This window comes from Hippopotamus amphibius, chromosome 11 (assembly GCF_030028045.1).
Source record: "Hippopotamus amphibius kiboko isolate mHipAmp2 chromosome 11, mHipAmp2.hap2, whole genome shotgun sequence".
Taxonomy (NCBI): Eukaryota; Metazoa; Chordata; class Mammalia; order Artiodactyla; family Hippopotamidae; genus Hippopotamus; species Hippopotamus amphibius.
The window spans coordinates 81,121,514-81,149,368 of record NC_080196.1 but is presented as its reverse complement, the minus strand read 5'-3'; the positions used below and the strand labels follow the sequence as shown (position 1 = coordinate 81,149,368).

Sequence of the window (27,855 nt, the reverse complement as noted above, 5' to 3'; positions counted from 1 at the left end):
TATGTGCCGAGTGTCTGCCGTGGCCAGGGAGTGAGTCCGCGGTCAGGGATAAGGAAGGGAGCAAAGACTCCCATCCCCTCGGGGCGCGAATTTTCAGGGAGAGGAGATGGAGGAGGGAAAACAAAGGTAAACGTCCAGACTGTGACAAGTGACAAGTGACAAGGAGTGAAAGGGAACTCTGGGCTCAGCAGTTACCTGCCTCAGATTCCTGGAGACCATGTGCAGATCCAGGCCATTAAGACAAATTAAAGGGTTCTGTTGGATATTTTGCAAATTGAAACTGAAACCAGCCTGTCAAGATCAGCTCTGGGTGCAGACGGAAGCTGTGATGCCGTGAAAGGACCCAGCCTCCTGGATTCCACTTGCCTCGGTGCATCTGGCACCTTCACTGTAATCTTGTGTTTCCAAACAAGTTTACAGTCTCCCTAAAATGTGATAAAACAGCCAATGTATGCCTTAAAGAGAGCTTTAAAAATATCTTTCTGCGCGTATTTTTATGAGACGTTTTATGATTTATTGTGGAGCTCTAGATTTCTGGAATCCTGCCCTGGCTCAGACCCGTAGTAATTAAATGCTGAGAACACTGTGTGCTCAAGTGTCCGCAGTTTCTTGCATCAAGGAAATATTGGTGTTCCCGCACCCCAGAAAAACAAAACTTTGTTGCCTGAGCACCAGCGGGCATTTTTTCTCATCTACATACTTCATCTGGCTGTAAAATAATTATTTCCCATTTATTGTAAATAGTAAAGTTGGGACATTTAATGTCGTTTTTTTCTTATAACTAAAGCAATGCTTGTGTATTATAGGAAAGTTAGAAAATATAGATTAGTAAGAAAAAATAAAAGTTAAAAACACTGTTAATACCCAGATGAACTTACAGGCTTATAGAAATATGATGAAATTCCCACTGCAATAATTCAGGTCATTTAGAAGTTTTGAAGAATAATAATTTCTCACTCTCCACTCCTCAGCTCTGATGCTGCATCCCAAGGTTACTTGTGTGAATAGATTGTCATGTTTTTTCCTACACTTTTTCTATGTTTATGTATAAGTACAGATGTACAGATATGCATTCACTCTTGTTTTAAATTACATTAATTTTTTGTTAAGGTTTATTTGTAAGTTACCTTGTATCATTCTGGACAGATTATGAGATAACCATGTTGAATATGGAGAAAAGATGCTATATTCCTGAATGGTTAACACAGGAGCGAACCTTTAAAGCACCCGGACATTCAATGCTGAGGCTTTAATAAGATACACACATATTTTACCCCAAGTTTATAGTGGAGGTCTGAATAAGGCACCTGTAAATCAATCAGCATTTATGACCAGAAGAAAAACACTCTGGCCTTGGACTTTTTATTTGGAAAAGTTATAAAGACATAGGCAACTAAGTCTACCCACAAAGGAAAAACAAATCTGCCTTCTTCCTTATGGAAGGCCATGCAAAAACATTATTTGTTGGCTCGAAGAAAGTCTGACAATAAAAGATATTAGCTTAAAAATATGTCTTATTTATTTGATAACCTGTCAGGAATAATTTTCCATATCAACACAAGTGGCTTCAATGCACTATTTTTAATAACCGTATCATATTCCACAGTGTGGACGAACTTATTCAACTCTTTCCCCTATTGATGGGTATTCAGGTGTTTTTCCTCATAAATAATGCTGCAGTAAACATTTTCACGTGTATGTGTATCATTTATTGATGCTTTATAATGCAGTAGTTTTAAAGTTTAGTTTTGTGTGTTTTTTTGTTTTGTTTTTGTTTTTGTTTTTTTTACAAACTAAACATATTGTATGAATTCTTCTTTCCACTGATGGAGTCTTGCAAGTCCTCCATCCATTTGCTTTACTGTAAATAAGTTCACATTTACCCACGTCCGTACACACAAGAGCACACGGGTATGGACACACGTAGGAGGCATCCGCAGTCCTCATAACCTGCATGCATCCTGCCCCACTCAGCTCATCACCTTCCAGCCCCATCAACTAGTTCTTCCTACCGCCATCCGCCCCATGTCTGTGCCTTTGCAGGGTCCCTCTCTGTGCTTCACTCAGTAAAACTTGCTTTGAGGTCTGGTTCAAGCTCACCCCTTTCTGAAGGTGTTCTTGTACCTTTAAAGCAGAAAAACCCCTCCTGCGCTGTGAATCCATTGTGGTTTCTTCATCTTTTCCTTGCGGCCCTTCTCTCCATCAGCCCTGGGTGAAGGTAGGCAGTGGCCACACCTGTATCCTCAGATAGATTATGGCTCTTGGTGGCAGACACCACCTCGGCTGAATGCAATGCCTGCGTGTAGGAAAAGCGCAAAGAAATGTTGGTTGGACTTGGACAGTTTGTCTAAAAATAAAAAGCAGTCAGAGACCAATATTTGCTTTCCAAGTCCCATTATAAGTTATAACTAAATACAGTTGTTAGGTCAGTTTTGTTGTGTGTGTATTTTTGACCTCAGGGACCTTTTCCTTGTAGAACAGGCCCCTTCTGTAAAGGGCCAGATAGTGAGTATTTTAGGCCCTGCTGTCTGTAAGTTCTCTGCTGCAAATAACTTCTCAACTTGACCATTGTAGCGTGAAAGCAGCACACACAGTAAGTAAACCGATGAGCGTGGCTGTGTTCTAATAAAACTTCATTTATGAAAACAGGCTACGCAGGATTTGCGTCATTGACTGTAGTTTGCCAACTCATGTTCTAGAAGGTGTTTGTTTACATGTAGACTAACCTGAGTTAAATTCAAATTCTGGCTCTCCTACTTGCTCTGTGACTTTGGGCAAGCTATTAACCTGTCTGTCTTTTTCAATACATACATATAAGATTAATGTTACCTCCTTCATGTTAGGCATTTGGTTCATGCCTAGCAGTTACTGAGCACAAAGTAGTAGCCACTGATTTGCTTCATTAAAAGCAGTGGAAGCAAAGAAAGAGAGTCAGAGAACATGCAGCTCCTTTTCCCAGGAAAGTAGCAAAATCTTAAGGAAAAGGCAAGTCACTTGGAAAAACAATGGATAGTAAAGACCATGGGATGGCAGGGGCAGGTCTCGCCAACACAAGCACTAATCCTCTAAGTCACATGCATTCCTCCAGAATGAATCACAGACAGACAGACAGACGGGTAGCTTGACACTTGCTGTAGTAACAGTGATTCTAACAACAAAAGGTTTTGAAGGTTGTTTAGGTGCTGGAGCTATGATGACTACACAGAAAGTAGGGGCTGGGCTTCAAGAAGAATTGTTGGTGAAACAGAGCTGAGATTTCAGTGGTGTTACCTTTTCAGCTAAAATACAAACAAGTATTAATCTCGAGCACATGACTGGCCTGATCACCCCCAGACATTTCTGACCATGTGCAGTGGATTCTGCCAAGGCCAGCGCTGCGGTGCTTCTTCCACTGCCATCGGGATAAAGTCCAAGCACTCGAGAGCAGCGTGCCAGGCTCCCCCAGCTCGACTCTAGCCACTTCCTTCCCCCCACCTCTGGTCCTTCTTTCCTGGCACAGGCAGGTGCTTCAGCCTTATCAGTGGCTTGTTTATTCCCCAAATGCTCTCCGTCTGTGCTGCTCCTGCTTCCCTCCCACCCTCATTCCTTAGATCTTCACGGCCCCAGGGGTCACCCACGTCCCTGTTCTTTCAGGACAGAACTGGCTGCGTCCTCTGCCTCCTCCCCGATCACCTGGCGCAGAGCTGCGCCCTCCTTCCAGCCCCTACTGTCCTCTGCTTCCCTCCCCCCCCACCTGTGTCATCATCTCCTGCTCCAGGCCATCTGTAGACGCTCAGGAAACCCTCCTTTCCTGCAAGATGATGTGTAGAGTAGAAGGAAGCCTGGATTTGGAGCCCACTGAGTTTGCATCTTGGCTCCACCATCAATTCACTGTGCCCCCAAGATGGGCAAGTGGTTTAACATCTCTGAGCCTCAGTTTCTTGATTCATACCAGGTGCCCTGCACCTTCCTTATACAGTATTTGTGAGAACGAATGAGGTTAAATGAAATGAAGAACCTGGGAGTCCTTAGGGGGTACCTACCTCACTCAGGAGATGTAACTGAATCTGAACCGTTTACAGCGCTTGACTTGGTGTATCTCCCTGGTGATGCAATAATTTTGAAAGCAAGAACTATACCTAAAAATATCTGTAATTAATTGCCACGCCTTGCATTTTTTTAAAAAGCCGCTCAGTAAATTTATTTGATTTATTTTTAAATTGCTTTTTAAAAATCCTCATCAAAGTTATGTAAGGCATACTGGCTTCTATTTTTTTTAATTTGGTGAGATGGAACCATAATCTTCATCAGCATGTATTGCGGAGGGACACTTTCAGATGGTTTGAAAATCACCTCACTTTCATACAATTTGTAAAGTTTTGGGGAAAATACCCAATTACTTGCCAAAAAGATGTAAGCAGAGCTGAAATGGTTCTTTTTTCTCCATCTTATTCTTTGCACGATGAGCCTATTGTGCACACGTGCCTCTGGCATCCCATGCTGACCAGCTCTCTCCCCCAGAGGCTTGCTGCTGAAGCCTACGCCCTCTTTCTACCAATAACGTTCTTTTCTACAAGAATGTAGATAAATCCTGATGATATATATGTAACTTTATAATATATATATTACATATAATAAAGTTAAACATATGTAATCAGTAAAGATATTCCACATATTTTATGCGTGACCATGATACACAAGAGTTTGTAGACTATGTCCTAACATATCGTTACACTGATGGTTCCACACCAACCCTGTAAGGCAAGTACTGTCTCAGTTTTGCAGGTTGGGAATCTGAGGCTTCTAGAGGTTAACTGTTCACTCTGGGCCTCACACCTGGGGCACAGGGGCTGAGACACAGACCCAGGTTTTGAGTGGACTGGTCTCTGCTTGCACCACAGGAGATTAACTACATGGGGCTAGTATGTGCCACAGTGACTGTGTAGGACCTTCTTTTAATGTCCAGAGTTGGGATTTCAATAGAAATTCTTCCTCAGTTAATTGCTTTTTTGATTAAAAAGTCTCCATGGTTAAAAAGTTTCTGATAAATACAGTGTGTTTTTATCATGACATACATGTTTTGGGAACATATAAATAAAATTGTCTCAACTATGTACCAGTCACTTAGGTTTCTGTGGAAGATTTTAGTAACTGAATCAGCTTTCTCATCTAAAACAAAAACTGAAACAGTACTGGCATGCCTACCTTAACGGCTTGTCAACGAAGAGAAAATGAGAGAGCAGTTATCCAAATGCAATCAGAAAATATACTTGCGAAGCAAGGTATTATAATTTTTATTAAAATCTTAAATATTGCAGATAATTTAATCAGCCATCTCAAGTTCTGTCCACCAAAAATTAATTACTAGGTAATTAGCAACCCGGGAAAAGTTTCCTTTTAGAAACTTCCATATTCATTACAAACTATGAGCCTCAAGTTTTAATGAAGGTCTGTGATGGAAGGGTTATAGAATTAGTCCTTACTGCATTCTAGAGCATTTTAAAAGTTAATTAATTCTCTGACATTCAACATTGTAACTAAATTACTTTGTACAGTTGTTTGAGCACAGTGTCTATAATCTTCTGATTAAAATAAGCACAGGAATCATCAGTAGCAATTATTATTTACCACCTACCACACTATCACCTACCATCCCTAATTGCTCCTCCTCAGAATCTGAATAATTATTCTCCAGAGAGTTTTAGAAACTTTTTGCTATAATAGAATGGGGGGTCGGAGGGGGGGCTTTCAAGTTTCAGGCTTCAAAGTTGGAGTTTCTGAAGAGTGTATTTTTAAATCTTAAATTGAAGAAAAATTCTAACAAGGCTCTGTGCAGCAAAAATACCTGCTAATTCACTATTGTTTACCCTGTGATTTCTGTTTAAATTTGTGCTGCTGTCACGATTTATTCCTACCTCACAGGATAATGAATGTAGGTTTTATTTCTGTTCTTTGCCCAGACTTGTACAGCAGGCAAAGTGTTTGAAAATCAAAGGAGAAGAAGATATTGACTTGGATATTCTCTTCAGAGGTAAAAACAAAAACTCTAGCAAAAACGCAACTCTGCTTTTTGTTGGGGAGAATGTCTTCTTTGTGTGTTTGGTTGGTGTTATCATTCCAGGAAGGAATGAGGGGTAAAGAACCTACCAGGGGCCAGGAGACTTGTGTTCTCCTCTCGTCCCAACCCTGCCTCACTGCTCTCACCTTCGTTTCCTCACCTGTAAAGTGAGAGACTCTATAATCTGCCTCTGTGGTCCTCAGTGATGACAGGACCAATCTAAACCTATAGAAATACAGGTCTCAGTGGTAGAATCTCTCTCTGCCATCTGCACAGGGCGTGGGGGAAACCAGAAGTGTCTCCTTGCATTCTTGTAAGTTGGGGGACTGGAAATGTACTTCATTAGCAAGACAGGCAAGAAGCTTATGGCAAACTTTAAGCATTAAAAGCTGAGGGATTATTAGAGTATAGGAAAAAGAATTGCATGTTTTCACTTAATTATGTTTCTTTGCAAGTGAGGCTCAATATAGACAGAATGATACCTGTAATTTTGTGGTTATATTGTAGCAAGCTAAGGAATAAATTTCCTCTTGGGTGTTAATTTGGTGCAGTAATTTTATTTGGTCGGATGAAAACGTTGGCAAGTCGTATTTTTATGTCTTCAGCCATAGTAGTTCCACGTGTTTGTGTCTTCCAGAACATGGTAGGAAATTTGTTTATCTCCTAGAGGAAAAGAAAATTTGTGAGTTTTCTTCTGACTGGGCTCAAAGTTCAACACATTAGTATAGTTTGGTTGCACTGCACTTCATCTCCAGTACAATTACTCGTTCGACTTTTCTTATAAGAGAAAAAAAGAGTGTGCTTTGCAGTCATTGAACAAAAGGGCTGTGACTTCTTTTTTTTTCTTTAATTGAAGTATAGCTGCTGTACAATATTATATGTTACAGGTGTACAATATAATGATTAACAATTTTTAAAGGTTACACTCTATTTATAGTTATTATGAAATACTGGCTATATGCTCTGTGTCGTACAATATACACTCGTAACTTATTTTATATCTAATAGTTTGTACCTCTTACTCCCCTATTGCCCCCTCCTCTCCCCCCTCCCCACTGGTGACCACAGTTTGTTCTGTCTCCGTGCGTCTGCTTCTTTTTTGTTATACTCACTAGTTTGTTGTATTTTTTAGATTCCACATATGAGTGATACACAGTATTTGTCTTTTTCTGTCTGACTTATTTCACTTAGTGTAATGCCCTCCAAGTCCATCCATGTTGCTGCAAATGGCAAAACTTTGTTCTTTTTTTATGGCTGGGTAGTATTCTATTGTGTGTATACATCCACATCTTTACCTGTTCATCTGTTGATGGACACTTAGGTTGCTTCCACATCTTGGCTATTGTAAATAGTGCTGCTGTGAACATTGGGGCGCATGTATCTTTTTGAATTAGTGTTTTTATTTTTTTTCTGATATATACTGAGGAGTGGAATTGCTGGGTCATAGAGTAGTTCTATTTTTAGTTTTTTGAGACCCCCTCCGTGCTGTTTTCCACAGTGGCTACACCAGTTTACATTCCGACCAACAGTGCAGGAAGGTCCCAAAGGGCTGTGGCCTCTGTAGGCTGATCTGGGGCAGGGCCCAAGCTCCGTTCATAGCTGGAAGAACTCTTGATTTCATCTCATCCATAAAGGGTGGGGGGATCTTTTCCTCAGAAAAGGGAGGAAAGTTACTCTGTTTGGATTGTGCATCTATATGCGTCTCCCTAGCCAGAAGAGTTTCTATGTAATATAACTAGGTAGGAACATCTCTTTAAATAAAATAAAATAAATAACTGATATTTTGGAAGCTGCTGCATACAAATGTTCTCATAGATTTTACCAAACCTTCCTTCTGTAAACAACGTGTTTGGAGCTGCACGAGGAGCCCTAAAAAAGCATCAGTGTCTTAATTCATCTTTTGACACTTTTGAAAATATCTCCATGGAGTAATTATGTATATGTTCCCGTTAAAACAAATACACAGTTTTGTAGTTCACAGAGTAGAGGTAGTCATGAGGATCATCCTTATAAAAATAGAAAACATCACTAGCAAAATGCAATTGCGTGATGTGAAAGATGGCATCTAACTTGTTCAGTAAGCATTTGTGCTTTTCTGCGTAGTTTATAAAAAGTTCATAACCACATGTTATGGTTCTAACCTGGATGAGACAAAATAATGAGAATGAATATGTTGCTCCTGTGACATTAGGTGATTATTTAATGTTTCCTTTTTATTTTTTGTAAGCCTATAAATCTGAGTATAATTTCTAAATCCTTACCTTTGCTTTTTGGTTCTTTTTTTTTTTTTTTTTTTTTGGTCTGGCTATAGACTTGAATAAACACGTTCTTTGATTCATTAGGAATTTTTTTCTTTTTTTTTTAAGGCAAATGGGTTAAAATTTGTTCTCCATTTCTCCCGTGAGGGAAAATAATATCTTTCATTTTTAGAGGTTATGTGCCCATGTATACACAGGCACATGAAGCTTCTCCTCTTCATACCTTTGGCATGTTTTCAATATTTACTTGGAAGCATCTTCATTTTCTAAATCATTTTATTCACAATTGATATGCTTGGCAGATATAATGAAAAGTATTTTAAAGGCCATCCATTCTTTTCCAGCATACTTATTAGAGATTCAACATTTTCCTTTTCCAAAGAAGTTGATCAGATGATAGAAACATTTAGTTTATAATGATGTAAAGTGGTTGAGGAAAATGTGATTATCATGAAGGATGTTTGGTAGTAAAATTAACAAAAGTGAGTTGGAGTCTGTCTTACTCATCTGAAGGTTTGCAGGGAAGCTTGTTGAGTGTTACACCTGAGACATGGCAGGTGGAAATTATCCTTTGTGCCCTTTGCTAAGTAAGTAAAGCATGAACACAGAGCGACTCCATACATGTCCCTTCTCTGGAATGGGGTTGGTTTCTGCACGGTGGCCTGTCAGGTTTATACCTCTGCTCTGGACTCTTCCGCTGAGAACTGCGCTAAATCTGCTCCTTTGAACACAAGTCGAACAAGGCTACGAAAGCATGTTTCCTTGAGTCCAAGGGACCTGCTCATGCATGCGATCTACCCCCCTGCCCCTCAGAGACCCCAGGACCAGAGCACCAGAACCTCACTGCTGGACTGCAGGCAGGGGTCATGCAGGGCCTCACACTGTCCCACCCCAGGGGCAGCTTTGGCCTTGTGGAGTGTTCAGCTGGAAAACTGCCAGGGGGAGGGGGGGTGGTTCTTACTATTGATTATTTTTGGCCCCAAATGTGTAACTAATGTTCACTTTTTTAAAAATCCAAAAATTTCACAAAGCAAAAAATATGAGGTAAACAATGTTAATAAATCCTTCATAGATTTGTTTTAGATATAACAATTCACCTTGTTTTCTTTACCAGTATAAAATCGGAGTGTATTTGGTGATCTTTATTTCTACTTGCTGGTACATCATGACTGTCTTCCTGAGTCAGTGAATATACATCTGCTAGGCTCCTTTTGTTTTCTCCTGAGTAAAAATTATATCCGTGTCTGCAAGAGATCACATCTACTTCATCTTGGGCTGAGAAAAGAAGCCGATGGAGGCTCGCCTTATGCCATCCAGTTACCACCTCCTGCCAGGATGGTCTCGCTTCTGATTTCTCTCTCGGTCAGTTACTTCATCCCTGTTTTGAACGTTTTATAAAGTAACGCACACAGCAGGTGCTCTTTCATGTCTGACTCTTGCTCATGTAATGTTTGTAAGATCCACCCAAATCATGGCTTGTGCATACTCACTACTGCGTGTTGTTCCATTTTGTGATGATGCCACAGTTTATTTCAGTGCTGGTTGTTTTCAGTTTTGCCCTCTTACCAATGGTGCCACTAGGAACATTCTAGCATGTGACTTGGTGGATACGCGTGTGCGTTTCTGTAGGGCATGTGTCCCTGAGTTTGCGGAAGTTCACCTTCAGGAGCTGGTGTCAGATATCTTTACGAAGCGATTGTCCCAGTACGTTCCTTGCAACACAGTGTGGAAATTGTAGGTACTCTCCATCCCTGCCAGCAGTTAGTTTCTGTCACTTGAATTTTAGCCATTCTTTTGGGTCTACAGCATTAATTAATTATGCTTTTAATTTCACATTTCCCTGAAGCCTAATGATCTTGAACACAATTTCATGTTTGTTGGCTATTTGAATATCCTCTCCTGTGAAATACCTTTCCCATTCATTTTTTCGATTGTGTGGTTCTTACTGAAATGCGGTAGTTCTTTGTATTTGTACATGAGTCCATTGTTGGACAGATGTGTTACAGATTTCTTCTCCAGCCTGTGATTTGCCTTTCATTCTCTCAGTGGTGCCTTGTGAGGAGTAGAAGTTCCACATTTTGATGCTGTCCATCAGTCCTTTCTATTGTAGTTAGTGCTTTAGGTTTAAAACATTTGCTTGTTGCATGTTCATGACTATTCTGTTATTTTTTGGTTCTAGAATCTTTGTTTCTTCTTTCACATTTTAATCTACAGTGCACCTGGACATTATTTTTTATACCTGATAAAACATGGGCATCAAGATTTACTTTTTATATGACTATTAAGTTAACCCAGCATCATTTATTTAAAAAAAAAAAGCTTCCTTTCTCCTATTGCTCATCATAAATCTAGTGACCAACACTGTCCTATACTTCAGTGTGTCTCTCGTAAGTGGCATATGGTATTTACTTTGATAGTCAATCTGATGATAGTAGTCTTTTTATTGGCGTATTTGATAATTCATAATGTTTTTGCTGTTAAGTTGGGTTTATAGCTATTGTTTTAAAAATTGTTTTCTATTTTTCTCAACAGTTTTGTGTTCTTGTTCTTTTTATATTTTATTTTTAATTTTTACATTTCTTTATTTTTATTAACCAAGAATTTATTTTATTATGCCATTTTTCTTATATTAAGTTGGTTCTGCATTTTTAATATTTTTAGTAGATATTATAGCTAGTAAAGTACACATCTTTGTGTAGGATCATTTTCCCTCTGTTTGAAAAACTCTCTTTGTATTTCTTTTAGCATGTCTTCTTGCTATGTTTTTTTTTTTGAGTAAATTTTTCTTTATCCAGAAATGTTTTTGCTTTACCTTAACTTTTGAAGAATATTTTGCTGGTTATGGAATTCTGGATTGATAGTTGATTTTTTTCCCAGGCTTCATAGATAACATCCCATTGTCTTCTGACTGCCATGGTTTCCCTCAAGAAGTCTGCTGCAGCTTTATTATGTCTCCTTTGAGGGAGGTGTGTCTTGGAGCATGTCTTATTTTGTCTGCCTGCTTGTAAGATTTTTCTGTTGTCTTTGATTTTCAGCAGTTTTATTACAAAGTGCCTAATGTAGTTCTCTCTGTGTCTTTCAGGGAATCATAGTGCTTCTTAAGTCTGTGGGTACATGTATTTCATTACTTTGAAAATTTTCTTAGCCATTATCTCTTCAAATGTTGTTTATGCTCCAGTCTCTCTCGTCTCCTCTGAGGCTCTGTCTACACATATGTAGAGTTTTTCTTGTACATATGTGTTCTATGCTATTTTCTATACTTCCTTTCTAATCTACATGCTTCAGCTTGGATTTTTATACTGAGCTTTGTTCAAAATCACTAATGCTCTCTTCAGCTGTCTCTAAACTGCTATTACACCTCCAATGACTTTTTAAATTAACTCTTTGTATGTTTCAGTTTTGGAATTTCCATGTAAATGATTTTTAAAATAGATTTTAGCTATTTAGTAAAATTCTTTATTTTGCCATCTAACTCCTTAAACACATTGGTTGCAGTTATTAATTCCATGCCTTATAATACCAGTATCTGAATCACCTGTAGGCCTGCTTTCCTTGTCATTCTTTGTAGGAAAGTTGTTCTACTAAAGCTACTCCATCATAATTTGGAGTGGAATTCCCACCATACCTTTGCTTAACAGCCACAAAGAATTTCACTGGGTGATTCTACCATGATGTATTTAATCAAATGCTCATTCATGAACTTTTTTTTTTATTTTCAGGCTGTACATTTAAAACAAAGACACAGTAAATACTTGTACTATCATGTGTGGGCATTTGTGGAAGTATTTAATAGGGTTAATGTCTGAAAGTGAAATTGCTGGATCAAAAAGTACACACATTATAAACACACATTATGAGTGTTACCAAGGGGGGAAGCGGGGGTGGTGGGGTGGTGGGATGAATTGGGAGATTGGGGTTGACATATATACACTAATATGTATAAAATTGATAACTAATAAAAAATAAATAAATTATGAGTGTTATTACAGCCTGGCTTTAAAGTGTCTGTAGCCATTTATACTCTTAACAATGAGAGTAGCTACTTCACACTACCATTGCAAATAAGGACCATTTCACCTCTTTTACCTTGCCTGTTGATAGAAGAAAAGTGTCATACTTTTAAGTATTTTTCTTTGATCATGAAGTTTCTTATTTTTCCATGTCAGTCTTTTTTTTTGTCAATTGCTTGTCCTGTTCTTTGTCCGTTTTTTAATTGCTTATGTTATTACTGTAGATTCGAAGCTGGCTTAATTTGTTATGGATACCAGTTCACTCTCTGTTATTATCTTACTAGTAATTTTTGTAGGTGCACCAATCCTGTGCTCCCACCTTGCATATTTTTCTTTTCATTTTTTTTAAACTAAGTTTTCATATCATCTAATTTATCAGTTTTTTCTTTCATGATTTATAGCTTTTATTTCATTCTTATTCCAACATCAAAGTCATGCAACTGTTTACTCATGTCTTGTTAGGAAAGCTATGGCCTCATATTTTTAACATTTGAACCTGTACTCTGTATTGAATTGGTTTTTATGAGGATTAAGGTAATATACCAGCTTGTTGTTGTTTTTCTGAATTATTTCAGTATCATTTAAAAAACAGTTCATCTTTTCTTATGCTCATTTGAATACAATGTTCATTTAGGAAATTCTATTGTATACTTGAAATTTAAAAGCTCTGTCATCCATATTATGTGTGTGTGTAGGTCCAGGACTGTCTTCATACACAAAGCTTTGGATGCCACCGTGTCCTAGCAGAATCTGAACCCAGGGGAGCAAAGTCAGTGCTGAGGTGTGATCAGAAGGTCAAAGTCAGGAGGGACTGAGGAAAATCAGAGCAAGGAGATAAATATTATCAACCTAATGGGAAGAAGGAAAACCACAACTGGGGAACCAAAGAATGATGATGAGAAGGCTTTAGGCAGAATATCAGGAAGCCACAACTTTCGGGCCTCCTGCATAGGTTAAAAAGGCACAAATATTCTTGGACATCTTTTCATTTCACTTAGTACTCAGAGTTACGAAACTCACCGGTTCTACATACACATTAAAAGCCTCTGAGCAGCCTCTGTGCTTCTGTTTACCAGGAATTTTTAATTAATGGGATTATGATGCAAGGCTGTGTGAAGGGTTGGAGTTAGTGCTACCGCTTTTGTAGTCATCACAGAACTTGTTGTTTCTGTGCATGCTTTAAAGATCTGTAACCAGCACTGAATGAATACCTTGTTGTGGCTCACTGGAGAGCGTGCTGGGTGGAGTTGCCTGTGACAGAAGGAGCTTATTGGCGAATTGGTCCCTATATCTGCTCTGGGTTTTTGGTTTGGGGCTTTGTGGGGTTTTTCTCTCTTGAGACTCATGTTTGAAGTTAGTGTTTGTCTGTCCCAGGCACCTTCCCAGCTCTCAGAAGTGCCCTGAGATCCCCAACAACGAGTTTTATTCTCACTACACAGTTCCTTCAGTAGGTTAGAGCCTGTTACTAATATATCCCTGGAATTTGGTGAAAATATATTCTGCCATTTTTAGCCTATATGATAAAGGATAAATAGAAATATAGAAAATGATCAGTGATCACATTATGCTTTGTATTATTTAGAAAAATGACTTATACGGTGAGCTCTATGCATACTGAATTTCCAGGGCCTTCTTGGGGTTCACTCCCTAAGGACTTGCTGTCACAGGGAACTGAAGACAGAAATGACTCTGCAAGGCCTTCTCACTAACATTGTCCATGGCAATGATCACAGCGAGAAAGCAGATTGTTGGCTTCAGCTCTGACACGCAAAGAGTCTGTAAGTTATCACTTCCAACTTCACAACAAGAAAAAAGCTGAACAAACTGAATACCAACAACTCTTCTTAGATCCATCAGAGAATTGAGGTCCTGTCCTCAAGAGAAACTACTTTACCAGTGGCTTAAAGGTCCTTGGGGAAAGGCAGTATATAAATATGTATAGACAACTCCAATCTTCTCCAGCCATATGTCCCACATAAGAGAAGGAAACAAAAGTGAAGAAGCTCTTTTAAAAGTCACAGTCTAGGAACTCAAGCCCATTAAAAAAGTGGTTTTAATCATAAGACTCTAGAACAGTTCCCCCCACATACCTTGACATTAATAGGGCTTCATTATAGTAACTTTATATTAAAACAGAGAACTAGAAGACACAGATTCTGTTTAAGAAGGAGTTTCTATGGAAACCCAAAGACAACAGGGGAAAGAAAAAGGACCTAGAAGAAGTTGAAGCCTCTGACACCTACAGGTAAATCGAACACAGCCTAACCCCCAGCTGTATTAACATGAAGTCTTATTTAATCTAAAATCTTTTACCTAAGTTCCTCTTATCTGATACATCATGCCTGATTTGTAACCAGAAATTACAAAGCATGCTAAGAGGCAAACAAACGCCACAGATCAAAGAGGTAAAGTAAGCGTCAGAGCCTATCTCAGATACAGCAGATATTTTGGAATAATCAGACTGGAATCTATGCTGTAGTTATGTAATTATATAGCCATGATGTATACGATAAGAACTATAATGGAAAAAGTAGACAATGTGCAAGAATAGCTGGGTAATATAAGCAGAGAGATGGGAACCTTAAAAAAGAATCAACAGGAAATGCCAGAAATAAAAAAATGCTTTAGGAGAAATGAAGAATGCCTTTGATAGGCTTATCGGCAGATTGGATAAGACCCAGGAAAGAATCAGCAAGCTTGAGGACAGGTCAATAGAACTTCTCAAACTGAAAAGCAGGGAGAAAAGGAATTAAAAAGTTGCTACAGAATATCCAAGAATTGTGAGGCAAGTAGAAGGGTGTAAAATACATGTAATGGAAATACCAGAATAAAGAAAAACAGGAGCAGAAGAAATATTTGACATAATAATGGCTGAGAATTTTCCAAAATTAGTGACAGACACCAAAGCACAGATCCACGAAGCACAAAAAACACTAAGAAGGAAAAATACCAAAAATTCTACACCAAGGTATATCATATTCAAACTATGTAAAGTCAAAGACAGAAAAGATCTTGAAAGAAGGCAAAGAATAGAACACCCACCTATAGAGGAGCAATGATAGGAATTACATTGGACTTTCTTCTGTAACCACCCATGCAAAAAGAGAGTAGAGTGAAACACTTAGTGTTGAAATAAAACACCACAACCAACAATTCTGTTCACCATAAAATCATCCTTCAAAAGTGAAGGAGGAATGAAGACTTTCTCAGACAGACAAAAACCAAGGGAATTTGTCACCAGTAGACCTGCTTTGCAAGAAATGTTAAAAGAAGTTCTTTAGAAAGGAAGTAAATGATGTTAGGTCAGAAACTCAGACCTACATAAAGAAAGAGCATTAGAGAAGGAACAAAGCGAAGGCAAGATAAAATCTGTTTTTCAGATTCTTAATTGCTCTAGGAGATGACAGTTTGTTCAAGTGCTTTTCAAAATAATCATAACAATGTCTTGGGCAGTCCCAGCTTATGGATCGGTGAATGGATGGCAGCAGTATTACAGGGACGGAGGGAAGGTTGGGGGATACTCTGTCATAAGGTGCTTCTTACTCCTCATGAAGCATTGTAGATGGTGTTATTGGAAAGAGGATTGGATAAGTTGTAAATACATATGGCAAACTCCAGCACAACCACTATAAAAATGTAAAAGGAAGTATAATTGATATGCTAAAGAGGAAAGCAAATCATACAGAATGCTCCATTAAAATCAGAGAAGGGACAAAAAGAGGGAGAAGACAAAAAAGAAAGAATAAATTTAGTAAATTCAAAACTCAAAATGGGTCAGAGACCTAAATATAAAACACAGCACTATGAAGCTTCCAGAAGACAATGTAGGAGAAAATCTAGATGACCTTGTGTTTTAAATGAGTTTTTTAATACAACACCAAAAGCATGACTCATGAAAGAGAAAGCTGATAAATTGGACTTTATTAAAACTAAAAACTTCTCTGAAAGACACTATTAAGGAAATGAAAAGGCAAGCCACAGACTGGGAGAAAATATTTGCAAAACACTTATATAAGACTTGTGTCCAAAATATACAAAGAAGTGTTCAAAATCAACAATAAGAAAACAACCCAATTTTTAAAGAACAAAGATCTGAACAGACATCTCAGAAGACACATGGCAAATAAGCTTATGAAGAAAGTCTGACATCATTTTATGAGGGAATTGCAAATTGAAACAACACTGTGATACCACTACACACTTGTTAGAATGGCTAAAATCAAAAAACCTGGTGAGGATGTGGAGCAGCAGGAACTTGTATTTATTGCTGGTGGAAATGCAAGATGGTTTGGCCACTTGGAAAGAGTGGCCATTTCTTACCAAGCTAATAAACATAGTCTGACCACATGATCAAGCAATCCTGCTTCTAGGCATTTACCTAGATGAGTTTAAAACTTATGTCCACACAAAAACCTCCACACAAATGTTTATAGAAGCTTTATTTATAATTGCTAAAAACTGGAAACAACCGAGATGCCTTTCAATAGACAACTGGATAAACAAACTCTAGTGCATCCATACAGTGGAATATTATAAAAAGAAATGGGCTCCAGAAAGACATGGAGGGAACTTAATTGCATATTTCTAAGTGAACGAAGCCAGTCTGAAAGGCTGCATCCATACTGTATGATTCCAAGTGTATGCTATTCTATCAAAAGCAAAACTATAGAAACAGCAAGAAGGTGAGTGGTTGTTAGGAGTTTGGGGTTGGGGAAGGCAAGCAGGGGTAGATAAATAGAGCATGGGAGTTTTAGAGAGGTGAAACTGTTCCACGTGAAACTTATTTATCATAGTGATACATACACAGCATTGCACATTAGTGACAACCCCTAAAACTGCACAGCACAAAGCTGAGTTCTAATGTAAACTGTAGAGTCCAGTTCGTAGTAATAATCTATCGATATTGGTGGATCAGCTGTAAGAAAGGTATCCCACTAGTGTAAGATATTAACCATAGGGGAAACTGTTGGGGGGGTGTATGAGAACCCTCTGTACTATCTGCTTAAAGTTTTTGTATACCTGAAACGGCCCTAAAAAGAAAGCATTAATTTTTTTTAAAAGCTGATTGTAAGTACTTACTATCTTTGTAATGATAGTAACATTTGGTGCGGTCATGTGATCCATACGGTGGGATGGGACAAACAGGTTCTTGGGATGAAGAAGAGAGTTACTCGCGCTGGGTTAAAAGACGATTTTAATGGCAGAAGTTTGGTTCCCACCGTTAACTCGAGGAGGATATCCTGACGATGAAGCAGAAGGAAGCTGGTGGGCTAATAAGAGGATGTAATGAATATTCTCAATTTTAGTCGAGAAGAATTTTGACAGCTATCCTAACACCTGTATGCTGTAAGACAACATAAATGGTGTCCTGGTTCTTATGAAGACTAGGCACTGCACCTCTTCTTGATCAGACCCTCCTGCAGGCACGCTGCAGATTTCTTCGGGTGTCAGTCAAAACATTAATTATAAGAGCTTCCAAGATAGAAGGGAATGCAACACAAATTTCTCATTAAAAAGGAGAGTTATTAGCTTTACTTTGCTTAAAATGACAAATGACAGAGAACTGTATCCTGAGTTAGGGACTAGCTGAGATTAGTAGGGATGTTGAGATAGAGATTTGGAGGTGCTGAGATCTGATAATTAGTTTCTTTCCCTGCCGGATGCTCTGAAACACCTGCCCTCACAGGCCTGCCGGGAGCCGCCTTGGTACAGCCAGTAAGGCTCAGAGCAGGAGGGAAATTCCTGGAAGTGAGCATGGGGTCTGGGTGCCTCTAGCCTCCTTTCAGGGATTTCGTGAGCTTTTTTTTTTTTTCCAGTTTGATTTTTAATATACTCTATGTTATCTTTCCTAAAATTCCCTTCGTCCTTCTTTTCAGAGCAAACTCTTTTCCCGAAAAGTTCCAGAAAAACGTGAAAACGAGAAAGCCAGTTTTCTTGCTGGAATCAAGGCATACTTTATAGTTTATGGGTTTTGAAGAATTATAAGCATTATTGACAAAATATTTTGAAAATTCAAATGGGGAGAAAGAGCACAAGAGTTGAAAATGTCTAGCAAAAATAAATCTGCTTTAATAAGTAGACACGTATTTTTAGTTTTGAGGCTCGAGGGGCTGACAACTCTGGGAGCTAAATCCCACGGCACCACTTCTGGTGCCGTGTGGGCAGCCGCGCCGTGAGCTTTGGAGAACTCCAGAAATAACCTCCTGGGACGGGAATCTGCCTCTGACACCTCCTCTGCCGGGTCTGGTTGCATTAGAGGGCAGCTTCACCTGTCCTGGTTGCCCGCCTGCAGGCACACTGTTCTGGGCCAGTGATCGCACACACGTTGCTAAGCGGAGGGCCCTCCACTCTCTCACTGTCCAGAGCTGAGGCAGAGCAGACAACCCAGAGACAAGCAGAGGAGCAGAGCTTTATTCTGGACCCGAATCACAGCTTCGTGCCCCAGCCCCGCACAGCACTCCTCCTCCTGGGCCAACACGGGAGCCCTAGATTCGTAGACTCTCCACCCATCCCCCCAGGCCAGATGATTGGAAATTCTAATAACCTCACCCTCTTCTCAGTGTCAGATTTGAGGGGTGTGGACGTCTCCCTTCTCAGAGTCTGTGAACATGTGGTAATTGTGTGGGTGTCTGTGGGGAGTGGACATCCCCAAAGCAAAGCATTTCTCTCCTTACTTTATCACTCAGCCCAGGGTGTGGCCAGGCTGGTCTTCCTCGTCTGTAATTCCCGTGCTAAAGGGAAATATCCCCAGACTGCAGCAAAGAACCTTCACCTCTCAAGTATTTCCAGAATCAAAGAGAGAAAGCCCCCGTGCCTCTCCATCAGGTGAACGGTGTCAGATGCTTTTTTAGCCTTCGTGAGAGGTACCGGGCACTTGGAAAAAACTGCCCTAATACACAGTCTCCTTGGAGAGAACATGCCTGTTTTATGCAAAAACGTTTTCTAAACTTGGGATTTACACCTCATAAGGAGAGTCAGTGAAGAAGAGCTCAGGGCTTGTTCTAGACAGCTGAAAAGTTAGGAGAGAAGTTTCAAGATACTGAAGCAGTTGAGGGAATGAGACAGTGGAGTTCCTTTTCTTAAAAGGCCTTTAGCTAAACATTGTCCTGGGTTTCTGTACCCAGACAGCACTGCTATTTTGACATTCCATTATTGCAGAGAGAAGACTTCAAATAGTAATGCCAAGCATCTTATGTCTGAATAGAGAGAGAATCAGAATTTGATGTCTTGAATATATGTAAATGATTCTTAGCTAGATCATTGGACTGTCATCATGTTAGATTTCTGCACTGAAACTCTTCAGACTTAAAAATCATCACTGCCAAGTAGAAAACAAGCATTGTTGCTGACCCCAGAACACTTGGGTTGTTTTTGTAAAAGTAATGCTGATCTATTACATAAGTTGGGAGATACACAAAAACTTAATCTCTTTATAAGTTAAACGGGTGGCTATTAAAGTGAGTAATTTTACGTAAGTAAGGGTAACAACTACTTCAGTACCATGTGAAAATATACCTGAAATATGTTTAGTATGTCAATTAGGTATTTGGTTGAGTCACTTTGAGTGCATTTCATCTCTTCTTGTTGCCATAGCTACTGTTGCCTTGTGGGGGTACGTCATGTATCATTTATGTCGTAGACTTTATTAGCAAAGACAACAGTTTCTTTTCTTATTTACATGGTTCTCCCTCATTCACTGTATTCTTGCTTTTCGTCATTGATTTGTTTTCCTCTTTAAGTTAATTTTAGATGATGCCCTTTTCCTTCAGATTTTGACAGCCGTTAGTGGTTTTGATGTGTAGAAAATCAGATTAAAAAATAATCATAAAATAAATAATAAAATAACAAGTATTTAGGGAAACTAGAAACTAAACTAAGAAAAGAGAAGATTTCTGAGTTATTGTAGATGTAGCTACTCTGATGACTTTTTTTTCTTTTATTTGCCTTAAGAAAGATGAGGTTTAAAAAAAATTTCTCCCCAATGGTGGTGGATTTTTATTAACATACTTTGCTTAGTTTTTATTTTGTAACTTTGAAAAGACGCTGTTTTTAAAAACATTTCTTAGCAGTAGCATCAAATAATAGCTGTTTCCTTAACATGCTGCCTATCACGGTGATGGTGATGATAACATATTCATCCAGCACTTCCCAAGTTCCCAGGTTCGTGTTCATTTTCCCTCTAAAGGACTGTGGTCACCGTTTCCTGCTGAGGTGATGGAGAGCAGGCTGGGTAACCTGTCCAAGGTCACACGCTGCTGAAGGACAGAGGCACAACTTAGATCTTCCTGGAAATTCCGAAGCTCTTGTCCTGCAGCAGGCCGTCGTCATGACTGTGGCTTAGCAGAGGGTCCTGGCAGGAGGGTGGGAGACCTGGCTTTGAGCCCAGACACACATGCTGCCTGATAGGCTAAGCCTTTGAGACTGTGAGGTAGAGACCATTTCTCTACTCAAAGTGCTAGTTGAATGGATCAAAAGAGACAATTAACGTGAACGGGCATTAAAAATAAAGCTCTACGTAGTTGAAGGTATGACCAGTACTCAAACATTTCTCTCTAAATTCGAGTGGATTCATAACACCTTAGATTTAACCTCCCGACTGGACCCCAGTGGTGGGTGCACCCTAGATGCTGTGTGACTCTAGCTTCCTCTCTGACCATCGCTAAGTTCTCCTTTAAACATAAAAGCAAACTTCTTCGGCAGAAACTTTGGGGATTTTCCCTTCTGTTGGACAGATTGGCATTGAAGTCTGAAGTCAAAAGCCATTTCAGTGTCTTTGACATTCTCATTCTGTTTAATGACAGTCTTTCTTTCCTTAAGAAGAATGCTCTCTGCTTGGCCAGAAATTTCTCCTTGGAGATGACAGAATTGCTGTCTTACAGTTAATGAATTTTACAGCCCAAATCCTTTTTATTTGAAAGAAATATGGACATATTTGCCCAAAGCTTCACTTTATCACAGACTAAAGGAAACCACTGCTGTCCTGAAACCCGAGGTCTCATCAGTCCTGCTGGTAGCACACCTTCTGACAGGTGCCTTCTGGCCACTTGGAGAAGCAGTCACGTTCACAGTGGTGTTTAGTTTATATAAAAAAAGAAGTTGCTGCATACAGAGGGGAGGACGAGAGCAAAGTTTAGTCATCCGTGTTCCACACCGGTACCCTGAAATTTCATGGAAACCCCTTCCCTGAGGGGCTGGGAATCTGGGTCACTAGCTGTTGCAGTGGCCTCAGGCACCCTTTCCTGGGATGTCTGTCGGATGATGGGTTGCATTTGGCTAAACTGCAGGGCGGGAGGTGCTTGTTTCTTCATGATGTTTTCATCAGAAGATTTTTTTCACTTCTGTGAACATAGGGGTTGGGGAATAAGAAGTTTCAAAGGAACCCTTGTTTGAAGGTTGTTTCACTATTTATCCTAAAAATTAAAAATGTTTTCTGAAAAATCTTTCTAAATCAACCCCCCCACCCCCCACACACACCAAATTCTGCATCTTGATCACCCTGTCAAAGAAACCTTACCTTCAGATACACCTGCTCAAGTGTGGTCTTGGTGGTCACGGCACCTGTGTCCACTGCTCAGCACCCTGTGAGGGTGACTTAAAGGCATTAGGTGGGGGTGACGTAAACAGAATACCAGGTGTCATTAAATCAGGAGAAATTCATCCCAGAACAAATGCCAAAATGTCAGATATTGTCTTTGAGGGCTCCATTCTATTCAAGGTTGAAGCCTTTCTGGACACCTCCAGAGAATTCCTTGGAGAAGCTGCAGGAGGTGACGCGGGCCCCTTGTGTGTGTCTTGGGCGGTGAACACAGGACAGGTGTGCAGTGCGGTGCGAGTTGCTTCTTCAGTAACAGGCAGCGAGGAAGTACCCGGTCACATTGTCCCACAGATTCCGGGGGCAGAAGGTGTGAGGCCTAGGAAGGAGCTTTGAAAACAGGCAGTTTTTAAACTGTGTGATAGTGGCTTCCATGGGAGTCCGGGGTAACCCAGGAGTAAACAGACAGAAGCCGAGCTGCCGCCCGGCGCCGCCTCCCTAACCCTGCGGCGGCCTCAGCGCCCATCCTCAGAGCCATTTTCCTGGTGCCAGAGCCGTCCCTTTGTCCCTGTGGTCACTCAGCACATTTGTGTCACCTGCCCAGTTATTCCAGGCCCAGGGAAGCCACAGCGGATGAGGACAGAGCTGGGCTTCGTCGTCACGAGCTCCGGGCCCAGCGAGAACCACTGGCAGTCAAGGGCCAGGGAAGAGGGTGCCGGAAGGTCAGGGAGGGCGTCTCTGAGGAAGTGACACGGGCCCACAGCTGAAGGGGGAACAGAAGTGACCTGGCCTTCGGGGAAGGGCAGGGCCGAGGGGAGCAGAGAAGGACGTTTGCTGGGCGTTGCCATGAGCTGACGTTGTGGGCACTGTGCGCTGTCATGTGCCGAGCATATAGATGTAACTGTCTTCATCCTGTGTTGGGATAGCCTGCCTTACAGAGGAGAGGACACGGGGGTTCCTGCACCCTTGGCCCCACAGCTACAGGTGATGGAGCTGAGGTTGGAACCCATCTTGCTGCCAAGCCCCCACCCTGGGCCACCTCCCTGCCCTGCCTCCTAATGTGAGCCGAGCAGGCCTCAGGGGGCTGCAGACGGTGACGCGCGCGGCAGGCGCCTGGCCGAGATCAGAGCGAGTCAGGGGTCTCGGCCCCTTACTCCCCACGCTGAGACCTGCCATGCTGTTAAGATGGAGTTTCCAGGGTCCTTGGTAGGAAAGCTGCTGGGGTCAGGACGGGGCAAACACACCAGAGCCCCGGGAGCCTCTGTCTCCGAGGCAGGGGAGCAGCGGAAATGAGGCGTGCGTTCCCCAGCCCCGCGTCAGAGCATCGGCAGGTGAGAAACGTGCGGAGGACAGAGCTTAACTGAGGCGGTCAGTCAGACTTGGCTCCAGCATTTCCATGACCTGAGTCCTCTTGCAGTTGCTTCTCAAATAATACTGAGTTCATCTGCCCTGATTGCACGTGTTTATGTGCCTGCGAGACCGTGAACTTCTCTCAGACTGGGAATCTGCTTGGTTTTGCATCCTCTGGACCTGGCCTTGCGCCAGTCCTGCAGGGAACACTCGGTACTGACTGTATTTTGTAGCATTTCTGGAACTAATCTTCTTGCCCCTTTCTCTATATTTGTTGCCTTATCAAATTTATATTTGAGCTATGAAGCAGTTGTTTTACTAATACACATAATTAGATTACAAATTGTCTTAGCTGTCTCAGCATGGTATATTTTAAAGAGCTAACACTTGCTGGAAATAGATGAGAAATCTCCTTACACCGTTTGAAAATAGGAAGACATCAGTAACAAGGACAGGATGATGACCATGTGTTCAGAGACTGGACTTTTTCTTCCAAATACTGAACTTGTTGTGGGGACTTTAAATTGGCAGAACTTTCTGTTGGGCTTCCCTGAGCTGTAGCAGGTTTCTGCCAGCCATCCAGTGTGCGCTGTCAGAGAAGGAGCTTATTGGCAAATTGGTCCCTGTATCTGCTCTGGGTTTTTGGTTTGGGGCTTTATGAGATCTTGGTATTCCGTTTTCATGGTCCTGTTTTGGGCCATGCGGTACATTTTCCAGTATGTTGACTTGTTGTTTCTCTAAAAACCAGCGTCAGGATTCTCTGTGCCCATTAGCCTACTTACTCACTGGATCTTGAAAGAGAAAATTCTTCACTATTGGCAAAGTACAAAAAGAGTCAGCTATTTGCAAAACTTAAATGGAGATTCTTTCTTTTACCTCAGAAGGTTAGACGGAAAAAAAAATACATGTGAGTTTTGGAACGCACTGTCCTTTCAGCTGCAAAGGTCAAACAAGGATATTTGACCTTTTTTTTTTTTTTTTTTTTTTGTCATTTGCTTAAATGTCTGGAAACTGATGCCTGTCAGTCCACAATAAGTACAGTAAGAGCTGCTGTCCATCGTGCCCAGTAGGGCGTAGGCACTGATTCGTAGTTACTGTAATCCGATATATTGATTAATTGAAAGTCAGCTGTGTGTCAGCTGCCTGCCATATTCTGAAAATTTCAATTAATTTGATACTGAAAATATGCTGAACTTATTTTGTTGCTTTATGATCCTGAAAGCATTTCAGGGGACTTCCTAAACTTCTGAGCCATTGTTTTAACATCACTTTAAATTTTAATTTTACTTATTTATTTATTATTTTTTGGGAGGTACACCAAGTTCAATCATCTGTTTTTATACATATATCCCCGTATTCCCTCCCTCCCTTGACTCCCCCCACACCCTCCCTCGAGTCCCCCCCACCCTCCCTGTCCCAGTCCTCTAAGGCATCTTCCATCCTCGAGTTGAACTCCCTTTTTTATACAACAACTTCCCACTGGCTATCTATTTTACAGTTGGTAGTATATATATAACATCACTTTAAATTTTATTGCAATGTGATAGTGCCAGTTAATCGGAATTCCCGATCGATATGTGCTCTCAGTATCAACCTATATCCATAATTTTTAAAACAAAACATCAAAGAAAAAAATGTTCATGAAATGACTTAAAGGCATTTTTTTAGTACGCCTTTGGAACTACCTCCGATTGCTTTTCAGAGAACTCTGAGATACACATTTTATAATTGGACAATGGGCTGTACAGAGACAGCTCGAAAGAGGCCCATCAGTAATCGCACACTGAGCTAGCGGCCAGGCACGCGCCACCAGTGTTTAATGGGACAGAGAAGCTCACTGATGAGAAACACTGCAGGACCCTTCAGATGCCTCTGTGCTATCTGCTCCTGCAGCCACGACTGCCCCCGTCACCCGTCCCTATGATGAACACACCCTGCAAAGCCAGGAATTTTTAATGTACTATAGTGAGAGCCACTGCTGAAAAATCAGGTGCTTATGATGCCGGGGTCCTTCATACAGCGCAACACCCTCGGGACACCTTTTATCAGCACGGGTTCCGCGTTCTTCAAAGTCCCAGCAAAATGCAGGACAGTGGGCTGCTCCCCAGGACGAGAGTCACCGTCTCCATCAAAGTTACAGAGTGAATTCAGTCCACGGCTGAAATTTTCAAGAAATGGCTGAATACACCCACCAAGTCTGTCCTACCAAGGAAACACTCTAGGATTTCCACCCAGGTCTCAAGTGAAGATATAAACGCAGACTCTGATGGCCTCCATGGCATCGCTTTGCTGCAGCACCCGCAAGGCTTCTGTCAGAATCCTCCCTCACTGGCAGCCTAGCAGATCCGACCTGAGCAGTGTGTCCTGTTGACTTGTGTGTGTTGAAGCTGCAGCGGGATTAGGAGTGCAGGGAGTGTCACCAGGGACATTCCATGAAGGACCCCTCTGTCACTTCGCAGGCTGAGAGTCCCCGGTCAACATCAAGGCCAAACCGAGACCCTGGGAGCAAAGGCCACCACCGCCTTTCACATCTTCTTCCCCCAGATACCAGAGGCAGGAGGAAAACAAGTATCACAGCCTGCAAGGGGGACTAAATAAGTTACCAACTGTGTTGACATCATGAGTCTGTGATTATTTAATAAGTAGGATATTGAGAAAACTTCTAATAATTTAAGAGCAAATCAGTATGGGTTCTGCAACATAATTTGCTATTAAAAATGTTCCTCATTATGAGCGGATCAGTTACTGGGAGGAAAAAATCCTTCCCTCTACTGTCTCTCCCTCTCTCCGGTGCTCATTTCAGACCCATGTTATTGCCCTAAGGGGGGAAAAAGTCTCCATTAAAAACCAGAAGTTGTACCCTTCACAGCAGCAGCCCTCAGAGCCGCTGGGGTACAACGCGGATCTTATTCAAACAGCAAATCTGAGAACTCTCTGCTCGCTGGAGTCAGGTTGTATTTGCATTTTGGAAAATGTTAGGCATTGATTTTGTTGAGTTGTTTAAAATTAGATACTTTAGAAATTAATGTGCACAGGTATTAGAAATGAAGAATATCACCGCTAATAAAAATTGAGGAACTTTGCTCTTAAATCCTAAGAGTTGCACAGTGACAGTATTAATATTTTTATCATTTTGGAGATTACAAGGTTAACTGACTTTCAGAAAGGTGAGACTAGTTTTTTCATATAATTTTTACCTAAAGTAAAAGGCCGGGACTAGAATAGCCTAAAGGATTGTATATGGTCCTAAAGAATTTCTCTGACATACTTTGGGGAAGTATTGGGGAAAATAGGATTTGGTGAGAAGTTAGATTATGCGGATTATTTTATCTAGAGGAAAAACATATTGAGAATTAACTTCGAGCCCATCTTTTGACCTCCAAATATTTTGTCACTTTTTGTAGCATTTATTGAATAAAGTCCTGTCCTTTTTAACAATTTTTTTAAAAGTTTGGTCCCTTGCCAATTACTGTACCTAGTTGAGTAGCATGAGTGTTGTGGATAATGATCTTTTGTACTCAAAATACCGCATTTACTGCCCTCCCGAACTCATACCTGTGTTTTCCAGCAGCATTTTGCTAGCTCACGTCTTGACAGGTTGAAAAAGAATTAACAAGTACAGAACATGGAGAATTGCATAGGTGCAATTACAAATTGCCTTTTTGTGCAGAATTACTCTCCTGAAACCACTTTAATAACACAAGTCGAAAAGCTTCTATTGTTGTTTTCTCTCTCTCCTCCTCCAAGAAATAATCAGGGTCTCGGAGAGGAAGGATCCGAGCTGGCTGAGCTGCAGCGGTGGTCCTTCTTACATTATGAGAAGAGCTCTTAAATTCACCAGAGAGCTGCTGCGGGCCCCCCTGGGGGCTCTGGGGGCTTATTAAGACTCTTATCAGGTTTTCTGGTGAGATGTAAGTTCAACTCACAGGCAAATATATTGTCAAGACTTAAACTGAAAAAAAATTAGGTAACTGGAAACAAATCCAGTTCTGTGATTTTAAAGGGGTGAAATTTACGCATCAGATGAAGCACTTAAGGACAGGAGGAAGCCTGGGCAAAGGCGGGGGCAGCTCATGGTATGGGGCGTACCTCTCTCCTTTCCCCACAGCCCTCCAAGTTACATTGTATTATCTTCTTTTTTTACCGGTGGAGGAACTGCAGTGCACAGTGTGACCGGCCTCCCGGGGCGCAGCCAGTGACCAGCTGGCTGGCACCAGCACTGGTACTTGGTCTCTGCCCAGGGAGGCAGCACGGTGGGGCGATGCCCTGATAAGTAGTTTGGCAGCAGAGGCTGGGGTTCCAACCTGTGTTAAATCTGCCTGAGAAACCCCTTCCTGAAGCCACTTTGAGACAAAGTGAGCGGTAGGTTGGCCAGTTCCCCGCAGTGTTTGTGGTCATGGCATGAACACAGACTCGATGGAAGGATGTGTGTATTTTCATCAAAGGGTGATGATTCAGCAGTGTTCTTATCGTGCTTCAGACAGCTAGTGCCAGTCATCAGTATCGATTCTCTTTTACTGCATTTTACGTGGGTTTTTGTTAAAGCCGTCACCTGAGCGCTTACTTTCCAAACACAGATCAAAGTCTTGCCTCCCCCAGGCATCATCTGAAAACAAAAGTGGTTGTCCCTTACGAGTGCTCTCGAGAAAACATCTGATTTAACTTTGA

General features: G+C 41.0%; 1 protein-coding gene across 1 annotated transcript in view; it reads left to right on the top strand.

Annotated features, from left to right (window-relative positions):
- L3MBTL4 (L3MBTL histone methyl-lysine binding protein 4) overlaps positions 1-27,855 on the top strand; it is a 246,039-nt gene that overhangs the window by 158,447 nt on the left and 59,737 nt on the right. The window contains exon 13 of the mRNA XM_057698207.1: positions 5,940-6,010. Coding sequence (XP_057554190.1) covers positions 5,940-6,010 — 71 coding nt within the window. The remainder of the gene's footprint in view (positions 1-5,939; positions 6,011-27,855) is intronic.